Raw genomic sequence first — 17,671 nt, forward strand, 5'->3', positions numbered from 1 at the left:
AAGTACAATCGAATATAATACAGTTTGGCCAGCAGGCTCAACAGGTTTTGCGCGGCTGGCAAAAGCTGCTGAGCACGACACGCGGCTACGCCTGCTGGCCGAATGAGTTTTATAGCAATGAGCTTGCAACTACTACAAAATGTTTAGTTCTTTTCGATTTTGTACAAATTCCTGGGCAAGGGCTTTACTAGATGTTCATTACCTGTCGGACGCTTTGAAAAAAAAAAAAAAAAACAATGTGAAATATATTTTAAAATTGTAATCGTTATCGTTCATCGTTATCATCACTTTGGTTTGTTGTTGTTTTGTTCGATTCAATTATCTATTTTTTATTTTTTTTTGTATTTTTCGCTTGGTTGTAAATTAAAGTTGAAATAATTTTAAGTTTGACCTAAATACACGTTCGCATCAATATCGAAAAAGTTACAATTGAATATAAATAGTATTACGTAATTATATCGGTCTATATATATATGTGGTATATATATATATATATCGACCTCAACTTAGTCGAAAAGGAAAAAGCAAAGAGGTTAAACAGAAAAAACAAATTAAGAATCGTAAATCAAAAGAATTATTTAGCTAAGGATTATCCAAAATATGTGTCTGTATATTGATACATTTATATATATATATATAAAGAGAGAGATATATATTGTATTAAGACCCAGAGTTAAACGAATATACATGATCAGTATGTATATATAGATAGATGTATGCACTGGCAGTATGTGTACTCTCGGACATACCACTACACTTATGTCATGTATGCAATGTAGCGGCTGCGCTAGCTAGAGGCTAGAGTTTCTAATTGGGAATACTTACTCAGTGGACTCGACCGTGGGCGTTGTCGGCATTATCATCAATATGCAGTTCACGAGAATGGTGGTAATGATAAATAACGAAAATAATGGATGCACTAAAATGTAAATGGCCACACGACGTATCGGATTGAATGGATCGAGCAGCCACATTGCTTTTGATGCAGAAAAGCGAAAAATATCTTTTCCCTTGCTTACAACTACGAATGTCTGCAAAACGAGATATACAAACAATTGGATGGATTTGGATTGCAATTGAATTGGGTTCGGTTCGATTAGATCAGTCAATTGGTAATCGGCAATCGGCAATCGCAATCGATAACACTGATTTGGGACAATCACTCACCAGTACATTGCTGTAGTATGGATCGATATCCTCGAGAGGAGTGGAGGCCAATTCCGGCGGGAAGCTGCCCTGCAATCGAACAGGTATTGGCACACCCTGTTCAAGTGTAGGATCCGGTTGTGGACCTTCATCCTCGTCCTCGTCATCATATCGGATCTGATAGTTCCGGTACGTTTCAGACGTTTCAGGCGTTCCATGAAGACAGAGAACAAACAAGTGCGCACACAAATATTAGCATAAGCAGGAAAATCGCTTTCAATTGTCATCACATATATACATATATATTTATATACATATATATACATATAGTGTATATGCACATATATATATATTTGTAGTTTGTCCATTGATGTTAACAAGTCATAAGTGGTAAGTAAGTAGGTAAGGCACATTAGTAGGTTAGTTTAAATGAAAAAGTTAAGACAATCACAGTAACTAAAATATTATTTTCAATTTTGAAATATTCTAAAAATGGTTTTTAGTTCTTGTAATTTTCGTAATTCGGTTTAACATTTTGCATAGCACAGTTAGTGAGGGCATCAGATCATAGATGGGAGTTGAAATTTTGTCGTGTTTTGGAATCAGAATTCGAATTCTGAACTGGGTCAGTATGCAAAAGCTATAACCAAAGTGAACTTGGGCCAATCACTCTCATTAATAATTTCATTTAGATATTTATCAGATCTGGATTGAACTTTTCTATATACAAGTCGGAAATTATAGGGTATAGTAAAGTAAAAATATATTGTGAACTATAGATTGAAAGCGATTTGGATTCGTTCATTATTTGCATGCAATACAGTGTTTTTATTTAACCAGTGTTGTGTAACTTCTGTACAAAGCATGTTGAGAGTCATCAAATCGTGCACGTGCTAAAGGCTTACGTATAGAGTTCTTCATACATACTACATATTTATATATATATATACACTCAGGCACACTCACACACACTCACTCACACACATATTCACATTCACATTCGCAACTCATAGGACACGCCATTTAGACAGAAAACTTGGACAATTCCAGTTTGGAATTGAGTTCAGATATCATTTTTCGTTCATTTTCGCATGCCCGCTCGCGTGAGTGAAGAGAGTATATTGGTTTAGAACTTCTCTGTTTGAATATAGATTATATAAATATTTCAGCTGGATCAAATGTTACATTTATATGTCAGAAACCAATCAAACATAGCTTATATAGATAGCTGGGTCCAGCTGGATAAGCTGGAATCACTAGGCTAACTTCATCTGGTAGAAAGTTCAAATTATATGAATAAGCAAGGTTAATTTGGATAGTTGGTTCCAAGGTGATTTATATACTATATAGATTGTCCTGATCTGATAGAAAGCTAAGACTGAGACAACTATTTGATCAGAATCTATATACTTATAGGTTATCAGATGGATGGTTGAGATTATATGGGAAAAGTGGATAACTGCTCAGTGTTAAAAAATTTACATATCTCTTGAATTGTATTTTAAGCTCTATAAAAGAGTTGTACAAGTAATTCCCTAAAAACCAAGATCTATTCAATCTGAGCTTCATCTCTACTAATTGTAGTGTCACTCTCAGCTCGTATATCTTTGAACGTGTGTTACGCCGTCGAATGCAGCCCGTCATAGCAAAGTTCTTAGTTGTTTTGTAGCTTTTTGGCTTTTTCATATTTCTTATGACGATGATTATTTTTGTATGCTTTGGGCAACTTTAATTGCCCTGTCATGCATATTGTATGGGGGACAATATTTGTGTCCCATTGCTGGGGCCATGGCACGTCTATCGATTTCAAGAAACCCTCACTCAAACACACAGACACACACACACACACACACACACGAGGTATAGAGTGCGGCTGTATCGATGTACAAAATAACTAGGTATTGTGCTCGTAGTTAGTTTTTACTTTCCATGGACATGGATATGGACATGGACATGCAATGCCAAAAGAAAAAGTAAAGCAAAAAGTCGAACATCAGCGTCATGAAATTGTTCGAGTTACTATAAAGACACACTAACACACACACACAGAGAAAGAGAGAGAGAGAGAGACACACACACACAGCGGCTATAGCAGCGCTAAAAAAAATTCCATAATAGTTGGTTTGTTTGCTTGTTTGCTTGGCGTGACAATTAGATTGTGTGTGTCTGTGTGTGTGTGTGTGTGTGTGTGTGGGTCTTTGCACTTGTATTTGTGTGTTGACGCAATTGCGCCAACGAATGGGGACACAGGGATGAAGCAGGAGCCGAAGTCGTAGCCGGAGCCATGACCATATAGCCAGAGTGCCGCAGTCCCGATGACGGCCAAGGGGCAGTCCAGGGGCCGGGCTGCCTTTTTAAACAGACCAAGTCAAGTCTATATTTAAACTAATAAAAGGCAAAACCGCACTACAGGGCTCACACTCTCAAGCACACACACACACACACACATTGACAATATGGCGGTTACAACCGGATACGTCTATTCCTGTTGACTTACACACAGAGCGAGAACTTATGACGCATGCAACGACTGGAACTGGAACTGAAACTGGAACTAGAACTGGCGCACAGAAAACAATAATTGAAATCTGTATTCAAAACTTTTGCTTATGTCATTATAGAGCTCATTTACTTCTTGCGCTTCGCGAACAATATTTACAGTTAGACGAAAGACCTAGAAGAATTTCGAATAGAATTTTATGTGGAAAGAATTTAGTATAGTCGTAAGCTGAGAAACTACACAGACAATACTCGTTTACACTAGAAAAGTCGGCATATATGGTAAACAATACTCATTTACGCTTCATATGTAGGATCTATATATAGAACAGCTTGAGCGAGGGAAACTGGACAATAAATATATCTGCTTATATAATATATATAGGATATAATATATGTACATATACACCTTCTAGTGTTAAAGATAAGGCAGAAATTTCCAGGCCCTCAATGAACATTTGAGCTAGAAAAATCAAAGGATTTAGAAGACAATAGTATATTAAGAGGGAGAGAGAGCGAAACTATCAAAAACCAATATACTCTCTTTTCACCCATGTGAACGAGCATAGGAAGCTACGCGGACGTGATAGATATTTAACCATTAGATTGATAACCTTTGCCAGGCAAACAAGGACGTGGGCGCTACCTTTGACATTAGAGAGCTATCATGTCTTCAGCGTTGCCAGATGCATGAAATATTGAACGATTCAAAGCCAATGAAATTGATGCCTTCTACAAATATAGCTTAGACTAAGATGCAACATGCAAATGCAATAATGCTGCGCACACACTCACACACACAAACACACACACACACACACATAAATTCATATATACACACTCAAAAATACACACAGAGTTGAGATGTCGAGCTCTATTGTTGATTAGCTACTTAATGCCAGCTAGAAGGCATCGCACTAGGTATAATTAGTTAGTCAGTTATCTATGCATATATACGAGTAGAACTAGAGTTGAACAAGCAAGCAGCTACAAATTAAAAACAACTCAACTCAAATTGCCTGTGGAGTAGCTTCTGTCTAATTAATTGCCGCACTTAATGCGCAGCTTTCATTTCGAGCTAATGACCTGCAGAAGGCGATTAAAAAACCCCAAATGAGAGTTGAAATTTATTCAAAAATTGTTGTATAAAATGAAGGCAACATACTCTTTACTTTTTGGAATTTACAGGGTATGCCGAGTAGTTGGGCATACCCTATGTAGAGCAATGAATCCCTGTTGCTGCACATCTTTTAGATTAAGTCTATGCCTTCAGTTATTTACAGGGTATACAAAGATAGTCTGCTCAAGTATTATACCTTTACTAATAGCAAATGTTTATAGGGTATACAAGAGAGAGCGAAAGAGAGAGAAAGAGCTTTTAAAAGCTAGAACGCGAACATGCACGCCTATTTTACTGATCAATATACGCATATGCGCAACGGGCATACCCTTTATTGTCCACAAGGTTACAGAGTATACATAGAGACAGAGCTCTTAAGAGCTATAGCTCAGACATGTATGTATATATATACATCTATATATATTTGATTCATAGAATTTAAGACAAATCTGCATAATCCCAACAAGCATTAGTGGGTAAGCACATTACAGGGTATACGGCATAGTTAAACTGAAAATTAAAGAGGGATAGGGATCCCAGATATCTAGAAGACGGACGGCAAGCACTGCAATACGGAGGAATTCCAATGTTTTTTGCCTCAACTAGCATAGCCCTCCAGTTACCCTTCCCGTTTACAGGGTATGCAATATTAAATATATATGTATATATGTAAGCTATAAAAAGGCAAAAAAAAAAAGCTGCGCATTAACTTCGTTTCAAATGCCAAAGTTCGCGACAATTATAATTAATATCATTTGTTGTTATTGTAATTGTTGTTAAGGCTGTTGCTAATGTAGCTATTGTTGTAGTTATTGTTGTTGTTACAGTTGTTGTTGTTGTTGTCATTGACGTTTGAGCACTTACTTCAGCATTTACCATTTACCCACTTACTGCACTGCGCCCAGGCACACGCTGAGTCACCATTCAGATGATATATTATGATTTATGTATGGTATATCCGGATGTATGCGGTATAATAGTCTATTGTATGCATATTATACCGTTAATTGTTTTGCTCGGCAATGCGAAATTTTGTTCTCGAGAAAAACAATTTGGCATTTGCGCGCATAAATCATCAGACATCTGCATAGTATGGTCAAAAGAAATCGTTAACCTGAACCTAAGCCTGAGCCTGAGCCTTAACCTGAGCCTTAACCTTAGCTGAGCTCATCTATCCAGATAAATAAATACATCCATATAAATGCACGCACACACACACCCACACACACACACGTATAGACAGAAAATTGTAAAATATATAGTATATATATATGTATATAGAAAAGAAAGCGGCATAAATATGTTTTTAGCGAGTTGTTGTTGTTGTATATTTAGTTTGGACAAGGATTATTCGAAGCGAATTCGTAATTGTGAAGCAAAGTTGAACAGGCATATACACTCAGAGAGAGTGGGAGAGAGAGAGAGAGAGAGGGGGAAAAAGAGTAGGGAAGATCGAGAAAGCTTTTCTCCTCCCTTTTGCAAACTTCTATGTATGCCTTTAGTGATTGGAAATCCTTTGAGTCCTTTGCTTATAAGCGCATTAGCACAGCTCAGGCAATCGACACTAGCCGATGCTGGGAAACTGCTTCAGGAGCCAGCAGGAGGCGGAAGGCAACCGGCAGGAGGCAGAAAGCACTCGGAAGCTGGCAGCTGGCAGTCAGGGATCAGAAATCAGTGGCCAAGAAGCCATTTAAGCACGAGCGGGCACAACTTTGTGGCTCTGATTAAGTACGAGTAGTTAAAGCACTGTGCAACACAGTTTTCGTTTCATATTAAGATGTAAGCATTAATTAACATAAATCGATATTGAAATCGATTTTCGATATCATTAAAATGATTTTACACCAATGTTTCTCAGTTACAATTGAAATGAGGCAACGAACTCATAAGAATCGTTGCCAAGTCCGAGTTTGTTTTTTTTTTTTTTTTTTTTTTTTTTTTGAGTCAAGCTCAGCCCATTCAAGAGCAGAAGGCATACAAATTTTCATATAGAATCTTGTTAAGCATACAAATGTATCGATAATATAAAGTATGCCTCTATTTAGTATTCCTGTTAGACATGGGGCTGACTCGAATCATAGCCAGGGTATTTCTTAGTCAGGCATTGGTGTCTAGCGCACTCTGAATAGTGACAGAAAGTATTTAAATCCACTTGAACTTAATTTTATAAAATATATATATATATATTGAAAAATTTAAAAGTCGAAAATGTGAAAAATAAAACTGTGCTGCACAGTGTAAGCGTTGAGCTGACTGAGCTGCAAACAAATATTGCCAGACGCGATTCAAAGAAGATTTTGCATTTGCGGCGCGTTGGCAAATAAAGTAAGCGCGTTGATAAAAGAAGTTCATATATACGTATATATATATATATATATAGAGAGAGAGAGAGAAGGAAATATAAAATATATGTATATATGTAAAAAAGAGCTGCGCTTTGGCTATATAAATATATAGATGGATAAGTATATACACACACGCAGAAAACATATTTACGAGTATTGAGTGAGTTAGTCGATAAGCAAAAGTAGTAGGTACATAGATAGTATATAGCATATACACACATATATAATATAATAATATTATATACATACATATATATGTATATTTAGGATAAGTTTTAGTATTTGGCAAAGTGTTGCACCAAATCGAGCTAATTTGTACAGGGAGTTTATACGCATATCAATATTACGAATTACGAATTACAAATTACGAATTACGAGTTACGAATACAATTACAATTAGGATTACGAATACTTAGACGGATAACGAATACGAATAAAGTTTGGAAGCAATTACATTAAAAACATAAATATGCGGCTAATAATTAACAAATTTTGGCATAAAGTTCCAAATAAAACGCAAAACAAATTAAAAGCTTTGTTTGAATTTCAGTTTTTAGATTGGTTCATTTTTGTTGCTGTTTTTTTTTTTTTTTTTTTTTTTTTTTGGGGGTGTTTTTTTTAGAAATTTCGTCGAGTTTTTGGGTTTTTTAATGTAGTTTTTTTTTTTGGTTTCTTTGGTGTATGTGCTTGGCGGGGTCGGGGGGTAAAGGTACGTTTTTCATTGTTTTCTTTTTTTTATTTATATATTTTTTTTGTGTTTTAGAGACTAAAAGATCTGTGGAAATCTTACTTCTTTTTGTTTTTTCTTGCGACCATATTGCGGCTGAAAGAAGATTTGGATTTGGTATTTGGTTTAAGGGCATTGATTTTTTTTTTTGAAGTTGAGTTAAAAAAATGGTAAAAAAAAAAAAAATGGTTCAAGTTTTTTAATATTTTTTTTTTTTAGCGTTAGGCAAGCGCCAAATTGTTAATAGTTATCAATGATTTTGTTATAAATATATGCATTTTATTATGTTTGATTAGTTTTTTATAGTTGTTTTTTGGTTTTCGGTTTTCCAGACAGCAGCGCGCAAAAGTTTCGTTTTGGGAGCATTCAAAGTAGAGAAAAAGTTGTAAAAAAATAAAAGAAAAAAGTACACGAAAAAACGAAAACATAAATAGAAAATATATGTATATATATATAGAGAAAGAGAGATTTATATATATATATGTAAGTAAAACGCTTAGCATTTTTCAAGATAATAATAATAATACGTAAAGCCTTCAGGGGGTTTCATTGAGAGATCCTAGTTAGCCAAGGAGGGGGCATAGAGACAGAGACAGACAAATGAACAGGTGTATAGATCGAAAGCGAGAGAGAGAGAGAGAGAGATAGCGGGAGAGCGATAGAGTAGAGGGCAGCAGTGAAATGGATTGGTGTATTTTTGTTGTACAGAAGACAGAGAATTTGTTGAATTTTGAAACAGAATGTTGAATAGTTTGAGGTGCGCGCATGAGATTTGTTATGAAATATGCTAATATTATTTATTTAATCTACATTTGTACAAATTCAGCGAGAGAGAGAGAGAGAGAGAGAGAGATAGAGAGAGCGCTTAAAGTAAGCTGGTTTCTAATTGAGTTTATTATGAAAATCTCTGTACAACATTTGAAGCGAAATGCTCGCTGCATTGGTTTCATAGCATTCAGCTTTTGAGCAGCTGTCGGTGTTAGCATTTCTTCGCTGGTTTCGGATGGTTATTCTTTATCTAGATTTGCACTACGTTGCTAGTTATATGTAATTATTATTGATTTTGTTTGTTCTTTTTATAAGTATAATTCAATTTGTTTGACTGTTATTAATGTTTATATATAGTATATATATAGTATATGTTAGATATTCTAGGATGATGAGTCGCAGCTACAGGAATTTCACATGTTAATGGACAATGTTGGATGTTCTATGGTCTGGCATTGATATTGGTATCGGTATTGGTATAGGTATTGGTATAGGTATTAGCATTGGTATTGATATTGTTATTGGCATTGGTATTATTATAGGTACTGGCATTGGCATTGGTATTGGTATTGGTATTGTTATTGGTATATTGGCATTGGCACAGGAGCTGGTGTTGTGTTTTTTAATGGCTGAGACGTAGGTACGCATTAAATGACTTGAACTTTTAGTATTTACACAAACGAATCGGAACGGAACGAAACGAAACGAAACGCAACGCGACGGCCATGGAGATTGTGAGGTGCATAGCCGCGCGCACACAAGGTCCAGTGATTTATTGATTCGAGGTACAAAACATTTGTAATGAGCTCAAACACAAGTCGAACTTAGTAAGAGAAAATTCAAATCAAAAATCAAACATAAATAAATAATTTAAACAATGAAACTTTTTGCCGTTGACCAAAAAAAAAAAAAAAGACACTTTGCTGCGAACTCAAATATTTGAATACACAATAATGAAATATAGTCAAGATATATAGATAGATAGATAGATAGATAGATTATATATATATATATATATATATTATACACACATTACGAGGCCAATAGTATAGGAATATACAGTTCTTACTCTCAATAGGGTTAAACAATTAAACAAACAAACAAACGAACGTACAACGATTATGACAGGAATTTAATGTAGTTTTTTTTGTTTCTTTTGATAATACGAATTACGAGTTTTTGGGGGAAAACTGTGAGTTATATAAGAATACATACGAAATACGACAAACAACATAAATTATAGAACAATACATTTATTTTGATAAGTTTGTTTTTGAATTTTGTTGAAATCATAATAAGAAAAAAACAACAAAGTGACATCGACTCAAATAAACATAGTCCACATTAAGCACAGAAAAGTTCTAGACAAATAAACCCAAGTGGATGTGGAGTGGGTAGGGGGATAACGGAAACACAATTGATACTAGCTGGACTAATTACGGTAAAATGGTAAATGAAATCAACTTTCTTAAGCAGCTGCATTATCAGGGATTAGAATGCGAAATACTGAGTATAAATAAGACTTTGAGTGTGCAAAGAGAGAGTGACAGACAAAGAGAGACAGACAGAGAGATAGAGAGATAGAGAGAGAGAGAGAGAGTGAGAGAGACAGAAAGAGAGATTGACAGAGTACGAGTATGTTAGATCCAAGCCGTCCGACTGGACACAGGACAAGCACTTTTGAATGGCTTGATAGATTGAATTTCTGAGATGTTTTCGAAACAGCGAAATGTGAGAACTGCAAATACATTTACATATGCACATATACCATATAAAGTATATAGAATGGATGGAGCTGGGATTCGTTGGGTTTGCTGGATTCATATGATGTGTGCTCGATAAAGCCTTGAAGAGTTTGTCAGATATGAAATGTGAGCAGGTTTAAAGCAGAGCAGAGGATGGAAAGAGTTGATTTGTTATGGGAGTATTATACCTTGACATTGCATAGGTTGAATATGGGGTATTGGAAGAAATACGGGTAGTACGATTAAATATTCAAGGGTACGAAAAAAATCCACTGTTTGGGAAGCTTTAAATACTGTTTGATAGTTAATTAGCTGATGGCCGAATGGTTTCTGGTTTGTTTACTGGAGTATTACTTGGCATTGGGTTAGCATATATAGGTTAGTAGCAAGTAATATTAGTACTTAGTAGTAGTAGTAGTAGTAATAATAGCAATAGTTGAGGTACAGATAGATAGGTGTACAAGTATTCGGTTTAGATAATTATATATATACGATAGATACATATTCAATATACGTTTAAGCACGAACAAAAGCGCACATTAGCGTCTAACGTTAATCGATCAACGAGTATCGATGAATATCGATTGCTGTAAATTTGTAATTGTTAGCTGTACAATCGATAGTTGAAGAGTCGATAACTGCCGAAGCAAAACTACATCATATTCATTAGAAATGGTTTAAAGATAAGTATCGAATGTTTCACAATTAGAATTTTCAGCCGATGGCTTGAAAATCAACATACTATATAATCGATAGATACGGAAGTATATGAACGAAACAATTAGATAATCAATCGATAACTTAAAATCGATTATTATCAATAATTATCGACTCGATAGACATCGATATATTGGATATGAATGAAGAGCAGTGAATAAAATCGATAAATCTCAATAAATGTCGAACGTCGAACATCGATTAACGTCATATCATAAATCGAATTAGAATCATAGTTATCGATAGCAGAGATAGATTAGACAGAAGAGACACAAAATAGCACAGCACATACAGAATTGTATGCATTAGCAGACAACATTCAGCTAGAAATAATTACCACCTCTCCCTCGGCTCTCTTTCTTTCCAGCTCCTTTTGCTTTTCATGTTCAGCGGCAATGCGTTGTTCAATTTGCACCAATGATTCGCGGGTAAAGGGACGGAACAAACTGCGTTCTTCCTCAGATATCGAGTCGGAATCTTCTGTCATTGTCTATGCGGCCAACGATGAGAGCCTTAGATTTCCAAGGCCTGCAACAAACAAGGATACAAAATTACGCAAAGATTCGATTAGGATTATTCAATTTGAATTTCAATTTCAATCTCAACTCGTTTGTAATACTCACATGAGGCACATGGATGTCGCCTGCTACATTAAAGCTACAACTATATCCGAGGCGCCATGTTCGAGTAGCGCCCGCCGCTTAGCACGATGCTGCAATTGAAAAGAATGAATACAAAAAACAGTTAATAGCAGAAATTAGCGAATTTATTCCTTATGAATTCAATAATCAACGAGTGGGCCAATGTAGAGCAATGCACTCGCTCTACCAGCACGTCGCGCACATTGAACCCGTTTGCGTGAATGACTAATTGGATTAGCGCAGCTAACGATAGGCATTAAGTGCATTCCAATCAAACACAAACAACACAAAAACAAACACAGAAAACACACAGAAAAAAAAATGGAATGGATACAATTGACAATCGATATAAATAAAGTGTCAGCTGCACAGAATACACTGGCAGAAATTTGCGTGCTTGTTAGTTGAGGAAAGTTACAAGGGTGGGGGGAGTGACACGGAGCGAGGGAGACAGAGAGACAGAGAGAGCGAGAGAGAGAGAGAGAGTTTTCTGATTTACTTTTACTTTTGATTTTATTAATACATACATACATATATAATATGTGTATATGTATGTTCGCATACATAGAGAATTTTATAGTTTTATTTAATTGAGTTGGGAACTTTTTTAAACGAAAGCAAATTGAATTATGAAAGTGACTCTTCTCCTTTTTTATTGCATTTACCTTCAAACTTTTTGTTGTGTTAAGCAATTTGTGTGCACAAATATTTTACAAATTGCTTTTAAGTAGAGTGTCAAAGAGCTGCTTTCAGCATCTGGGTATATAAACGTGAACTGTGCTGTAAGAACTGAAGGTCTGAGCTATGGAACAGAGTGAAAGACCAAACTAAAGCAGCAGAAATAACAATTTAAAAGGAAAAAGGAAATTTAAGCTGACAGTAGTTGTGGAAGTACTTTTTTTTATTTTAATTTTTTTTATTTGGCTTATTATGTGTAGAAATGTGGAAATAATGATAGTAATTAAATTTCAAAAGGAAAAAAATGCATTAAACAAATTTATACATATATAAAATTTATAACTAAATTATAATCAAATTTAGAAAAAAATATATATATATTTAAAATATATAAATAAAATAAATAAATATATAAATAAAATAATTCAATTCAAAAAATAATAATAATATTTGAAAAATAAACAAAAATCACACACACAAATATTCATAAAATACAAATTTTTTAAGAGGTAAAATATAAAAGCTTCTTTCTAAAAATTTCATTGAAAACCCATAAAAAATAAAATGATAAATTTTTCCAAACCTAATTCGAGACATTTTTGACAATAATTATACTATAATAATAATAATAATAATAATAATAATAATAATAATATAAACAGCAACAATATCAAAAATGATAAATAAAATCGTTTAAAACAGAAGCAAACAAAAAATTTAACTCAACTCAGTTTTTTACATTCATGACAATATTAACAGTAATAAATATATTAAAATTAATACTATTAATCAAATTATATTAATTAAAAAAAAAATTGAATAATAATAATAATAACACTACTAAAATAATACAAATTATTATTGCTTTGATAATTAAAAATAAATGTTATAGTAATTATGATAATAATTTCATTCATAATACGAATAACTTTCTAATAAAACACATTTTTTAAATAATTGAATTTATGCAATTCTTGGCTATAGGAAATAAATTAAATATGTATATAATCTGTGTTGAATTAAAGCTTCGACGTGGCTTTGTGCGTGTGGAAAATAGTATAAATGCAATTTAATTGGAATTGAAGTTTCACGAGTAATTGGAATTGCGAACTCAAAGAGATTTCACAAATGCGCCGTGCCATAATTAAGTCAATTTCTCGGAATTTGCAATTGAATGAAAATTCATATATACTTATATATTAATATATAAATATGTATATATATATATATTGGATTGCACATGGAATGCAGCAAATTCTGAGAAAATTCATTGGAATGCCGACTGAGTTGAATTGCGTTCAGTTGAGTTGATATTGGAATTAATTGAAATTAGTTGTTTGCCAGCATTTAGCTAGAATAATATTAATTAGGGAACAATCGTTGCATTCCATATAGGAGTTGAGCTCAACTATAGCAATTACTCGAATAGACGAGAAATTTGGAATTCGATTTGGACTTATGTAAGCAGGCAGCGCTAAGGTCAAAGCACTCTTGGCCACTGGCAATATGTATGTATGTGTGTGTGTGTGTGTGTGTGTACGTGTGTCTGTGTCAACATAAACATATATACACACATATATAAGCATATACATATACATATGTCTCAATATATATACATATATATGTAATTTAAGTAAATCCAAATGTGTGTGAGTGTGTGTGTGTGTGTATTGCACACCAAAGTAGGTCAGTTCGATATTCCAACGTGTTTTTATATACGCAACACGCACGCACACACATGACCACCAATTCTTGTGTGTGTGTGTGGATGAATGAAGCAAATTGCAGGCTCAGCTTGAAATTGGAAGTCAAATCTAACAATTGTCGCAGCTTAAGTTACCAAAGGCAAACACACTCACACACACATATACACACACATACATATACACACACTTATACATGGCCGCGCTGAAAAGTATGCTAAGAAAATCGCGTTTGCTGCACTTGCAGATTGAAACGATTAATCAAGTGTGCCGCAATATGATTTAACAATGCAAAAATTGATTAACTAACCAGCATACACATACAATTATAAAAAAAAAAAAAAAAAAACAAAATAATCACACTCACACACACACACGCACACACATGCATGCATTGAGCATTGAGCTCGCATGTTGATAGTCAATGAATTTTACATATACACAGGCACAAAGCAAGGCTAGCAGAGGGCAATACAGAGAGAGAGAGAGAGTTGTTGAGCGAGAGATTGGCCTAGAGAGAGAGTAAAAGAGTGTGTGTGTGTGAAAAGGAGAGAGCGAGTGGGTTAGCAGTTGTGGCCAGAACCAGAGCCAGAGCGAGCGCCTGCGCCTTTTCAGCGCCACACATATCCTGTTCGACTCTCTGGCTGTTGTACAATCTTGTATCTCGAAGATACAATTATTTTGGTATGTTTCTTAACGAAACTTAACGCTCACTGGGGCATGTATTGGCCCGTATTCTTTCTTTTTTTTTTTTTTTGCCCTCCAAAAGCCACCAAAAGGTTGTGCAGTAGGCCAACAAAATGACGAAAAGGAAAAGCAAAATGTTATATGCCTCGCTGTGTGCGTGTATCTGTGTGTGTGTGTGTGTGCGAGTGTGTGGCAGCAAGTGTTTGCCAAGTGTCTTAGCGTTTTCAATTGCTTGGCTCATTAGTGACATAATCATGGTTAGCAATTAGCTGCGACTTCTTGCGGCGAATCAAATTTCAATCCCAGACCCAACTCCGATATAGATAGATAGACATAGACATATATATATATATATATATATATATATATATATATCTATATGCATGCTGAATAGGCCAAACTTACCGTTAATCGATCTCAATCGATGTTGTGCCTTTGTTGCTGCTGCTACTGCTGCTTCTATTGTTGTTTTGTTGTTGTTTGTTGTTGCTGCTGTTGTTGTTGTTGCTGTTGTTGCTTTTGTTGCAATAAGCTGCCACAAATTTTGCTGCAGTTATGCTGTTAACTATTGTTGTTGTTGTTGTTGTTGTTGTTGCTGCTGCTGTTGTAGTAGTAGTTGTTGTTGTTGTTGTAGCCTACACATGAACTGGCATCGGCAAACACAAATGGCGGCGGTTTTTTATGGCTCTGAAGGATGACGACGACGCGGCGCGCAAAAACAATTTACACAATTTTTTTCCCACTTTTGTTGTTGTTGTTGCTTTGAGCGATGCGAACGCGTTGCTTTGTGATTATTGTTGTTTGTTTGGTTTGGTTTTGTTGTTGTTGTTTTTTTTTTTTTTTAATTTATTATTTTATTTATTAATTTTTTGTTTTATTTTGTTGGTTCCCAGCGCTGTGAACAAATTGCAAAATTCCAACAATGTTAGTGAGCCGCTTAATGAACATGAATGTCTATGAGTGTGTGTGTGTGTGTGTAATCGAAGCCGTAACAGGAGCCGTAGCCGTTGACGTGGACGCTGACGTTGCCTTAGCCGTGCCAGAAGCAACCAGAATTCACGTTCATGTGCGTGCTTCGAACTTTTGTTTGAATGCCTGAGTGTATGTGTGCGTGTGTGTGTGAATGTGTGTGTGTCTTTCTATATATATGTATGTTCAATAAAGCCGGCGCAATTGTATTCGTATTTGATGTGACTTGGTTTTCAGTTGATTTAACTTATTATTGTTCTCGAGCTTTGTATGATTTCTCAATGCTATTGATTGTTTGATTGATTGATTGATTATTATTGCTGCTGCTGCTGCTGCTGCTGCTGGCGCTGTTGTTGCTTTTGTTACTTGAACAATTTGTAAATTTTAATTGATTTCCATTGACTTCGATCGCTTCTCTCTCAATCGTTTGGATTCCCAATTCAAATTGCATCGGCTTTTCAGCTATTTTTGTTGAATTTGCTTTTGACTTTGCTAACACCAACTGTTGTGGTTCGGTTGTTTGTTTAGCTGTTACTTGAGCACAGGAACAAAAAGCACAATACACTTGAAAAAAAAATACAGTATGCAAGTATGAATACGATTCACCAAAAAAAAAAAAGAACATCATCGACGAGAATTGTCTATTTAGCGCAGCGCAGCGCAGTTTGTTTATGTTTATGCAACTTTGGAGATTCAAGCGGATTATTGTAGCATACTTTCGCGCGCACGTGAATAACGCAGCCAACACCGAATCAAAGTCAGGGAGGGACGCTTACAGGGCACATCAGAGAGCAGCAGTTGAGCAGAGAGGCGAACGGCAAGAGATAATGAGAGCCAGAGACAGGCAGTGCGAGCAGGACAGAAGACGCGCGCGCGAGAGAGACTGACTTGTAGAACGAGGGAGAGAGAGAGAGAGAGCAGCTTTCACTATTCATTTAACAGCACCAAAATGTAGCTTTCCGCTAAATATTTTCAAGTGTTGTTTGTCATTCTTCCACAACTGCAGCAGAGCTGAAAGGGAATGAAAAGAAACAAATCCAACAACAAGCTAGTCAAATCCCGTTAACTGTGCAGACTTCCCCGCCAGCCCGCTGACCAAAAACCCGTTGGTCTGCCGTAATCGCAGCCGAAAAAGGCTGCAGCAAATTCTCGCTGCCGTCTTTTGCCGCGACAACGAATTCGCTGCGCGCTCTCGCTTCGCTTCGCTTCGTTTCGTTTTGTTTCGTTTCTTTTCGCTCTCGTGTCGCCTGCGCCGACCTGCCGCCTCATCCGTTCGTTCATTTGTTCGCTCGTTCGTTCGTTCGCCCGTTCGCCCGTTGTCAACACAACTTTTGTTGTGCTACTTTGCCACTGTTCGCCGTTCGCCGCTCGCCGCATGCCTTAGTGACTTGACTTCTTATGCTATTTTTAGGTCATCAAATTGGTGGCCAGCTCTCGCCGCAACTCGCCGCAACACCAACAACGGCGGCCAAACTCGCAAAGCATGCTGAAACACTTGGCACCAGTCTGACTAGGCCGTGCCGCGCCATGCCTTGCCATGCCTTGCCATGCCTTGCTCTGCCTTGTCGTGCCTTGCCGTGCCGTGCCTTAACCATTCTGGCAGCCGCAGCCGCAGCCAACGGCCCATTATAACTTATATGCCCTATAAAAATAGGCCAGCCATTATCACAAATCATTATGACCTGCTGATCCGCTCCACATTGCATTTAATTGCCACTGCCAGCCATTGGCCACTAGCCACTGGCCACTGCACTCAAGTCATAGCCCACACACACACACTCACACACACACACACATACACACAGTAATAACTCCAATTATATAGAAAGTTCCATGAGACTTGGGCGAATCATAATTAAACTCAACTGCCACATAAAAAGGGGGAGAAAATTGCTTTACACAAATGTTCACTTAGCTCGTATGCAA

General features: G+C 36.0%; 1 protein-coding gene across 46 annotated transcripts in view; it reads right to left on the reverse strand.

Moving 5' to 3' along the window:
• Positions 1–15,639, reverse strand: part of LOC6585204 (sodium channel protein para) — a 67,719-nt gene extending 52,080 nt beyond the window's left edge. For 24 of the 46 annotated variants that reach the window (XM_015161159.3, XM_032732689.2, XM_015161169.3 and 21 more), the window contains exons 1-6: positions 15,182–15,638; positions 11,691–11,779; positions 11,405–11,595; positions 7,901–7,933; positions 1,168–1,323; positions 826–1,031 (exon numbers count right to left, since the gene is read on the reverse strand). In XM_015161159.3, the coding sequence (XP_015016645.1) occupies positions 826–1,031; positions 1,168–1,323; positions 7,901–7,933; positions 11,405–11,554 (545 nt within the window). In that variant the 5' untranslated portion in view covers positions 11,555–11,595; positions 11,691–11,779; positions 15,182–15,638. Of the gene's footprint in view, positions 1–825; positions 1,032–1,167; positions 1,324–7,900; positions 7,934–11,404; positions 11,596–11,690; positions 11,780–15,181 lie in introns of all 46 variants that reach the window. The other 22 variants (XM_044010633.1, XM_044010624.1, XM_044010630.1 and 19 more) reach the window with 5 other exon arrangements.
• Between the last annotated feature and the right edge of the window lie 2,032 nt (positions 15,640–17,671).

The sequence above is a fragment of the Drosophila mojavensis genome, unplaced genomic scaffold, assembly GCF_018153725.1.
Source record: "Drosophila mojavensis isolate 15081-1352.22 unplaced genomic scaffold, ASM1815372v1 contig_136, whole genome shotgun sequence".
NCBI lineage: Eukaryota > Metazoa > Arthropoda > Insecta > Diptera > Drosophilidae > Drosophila > Drosophila mojavensis.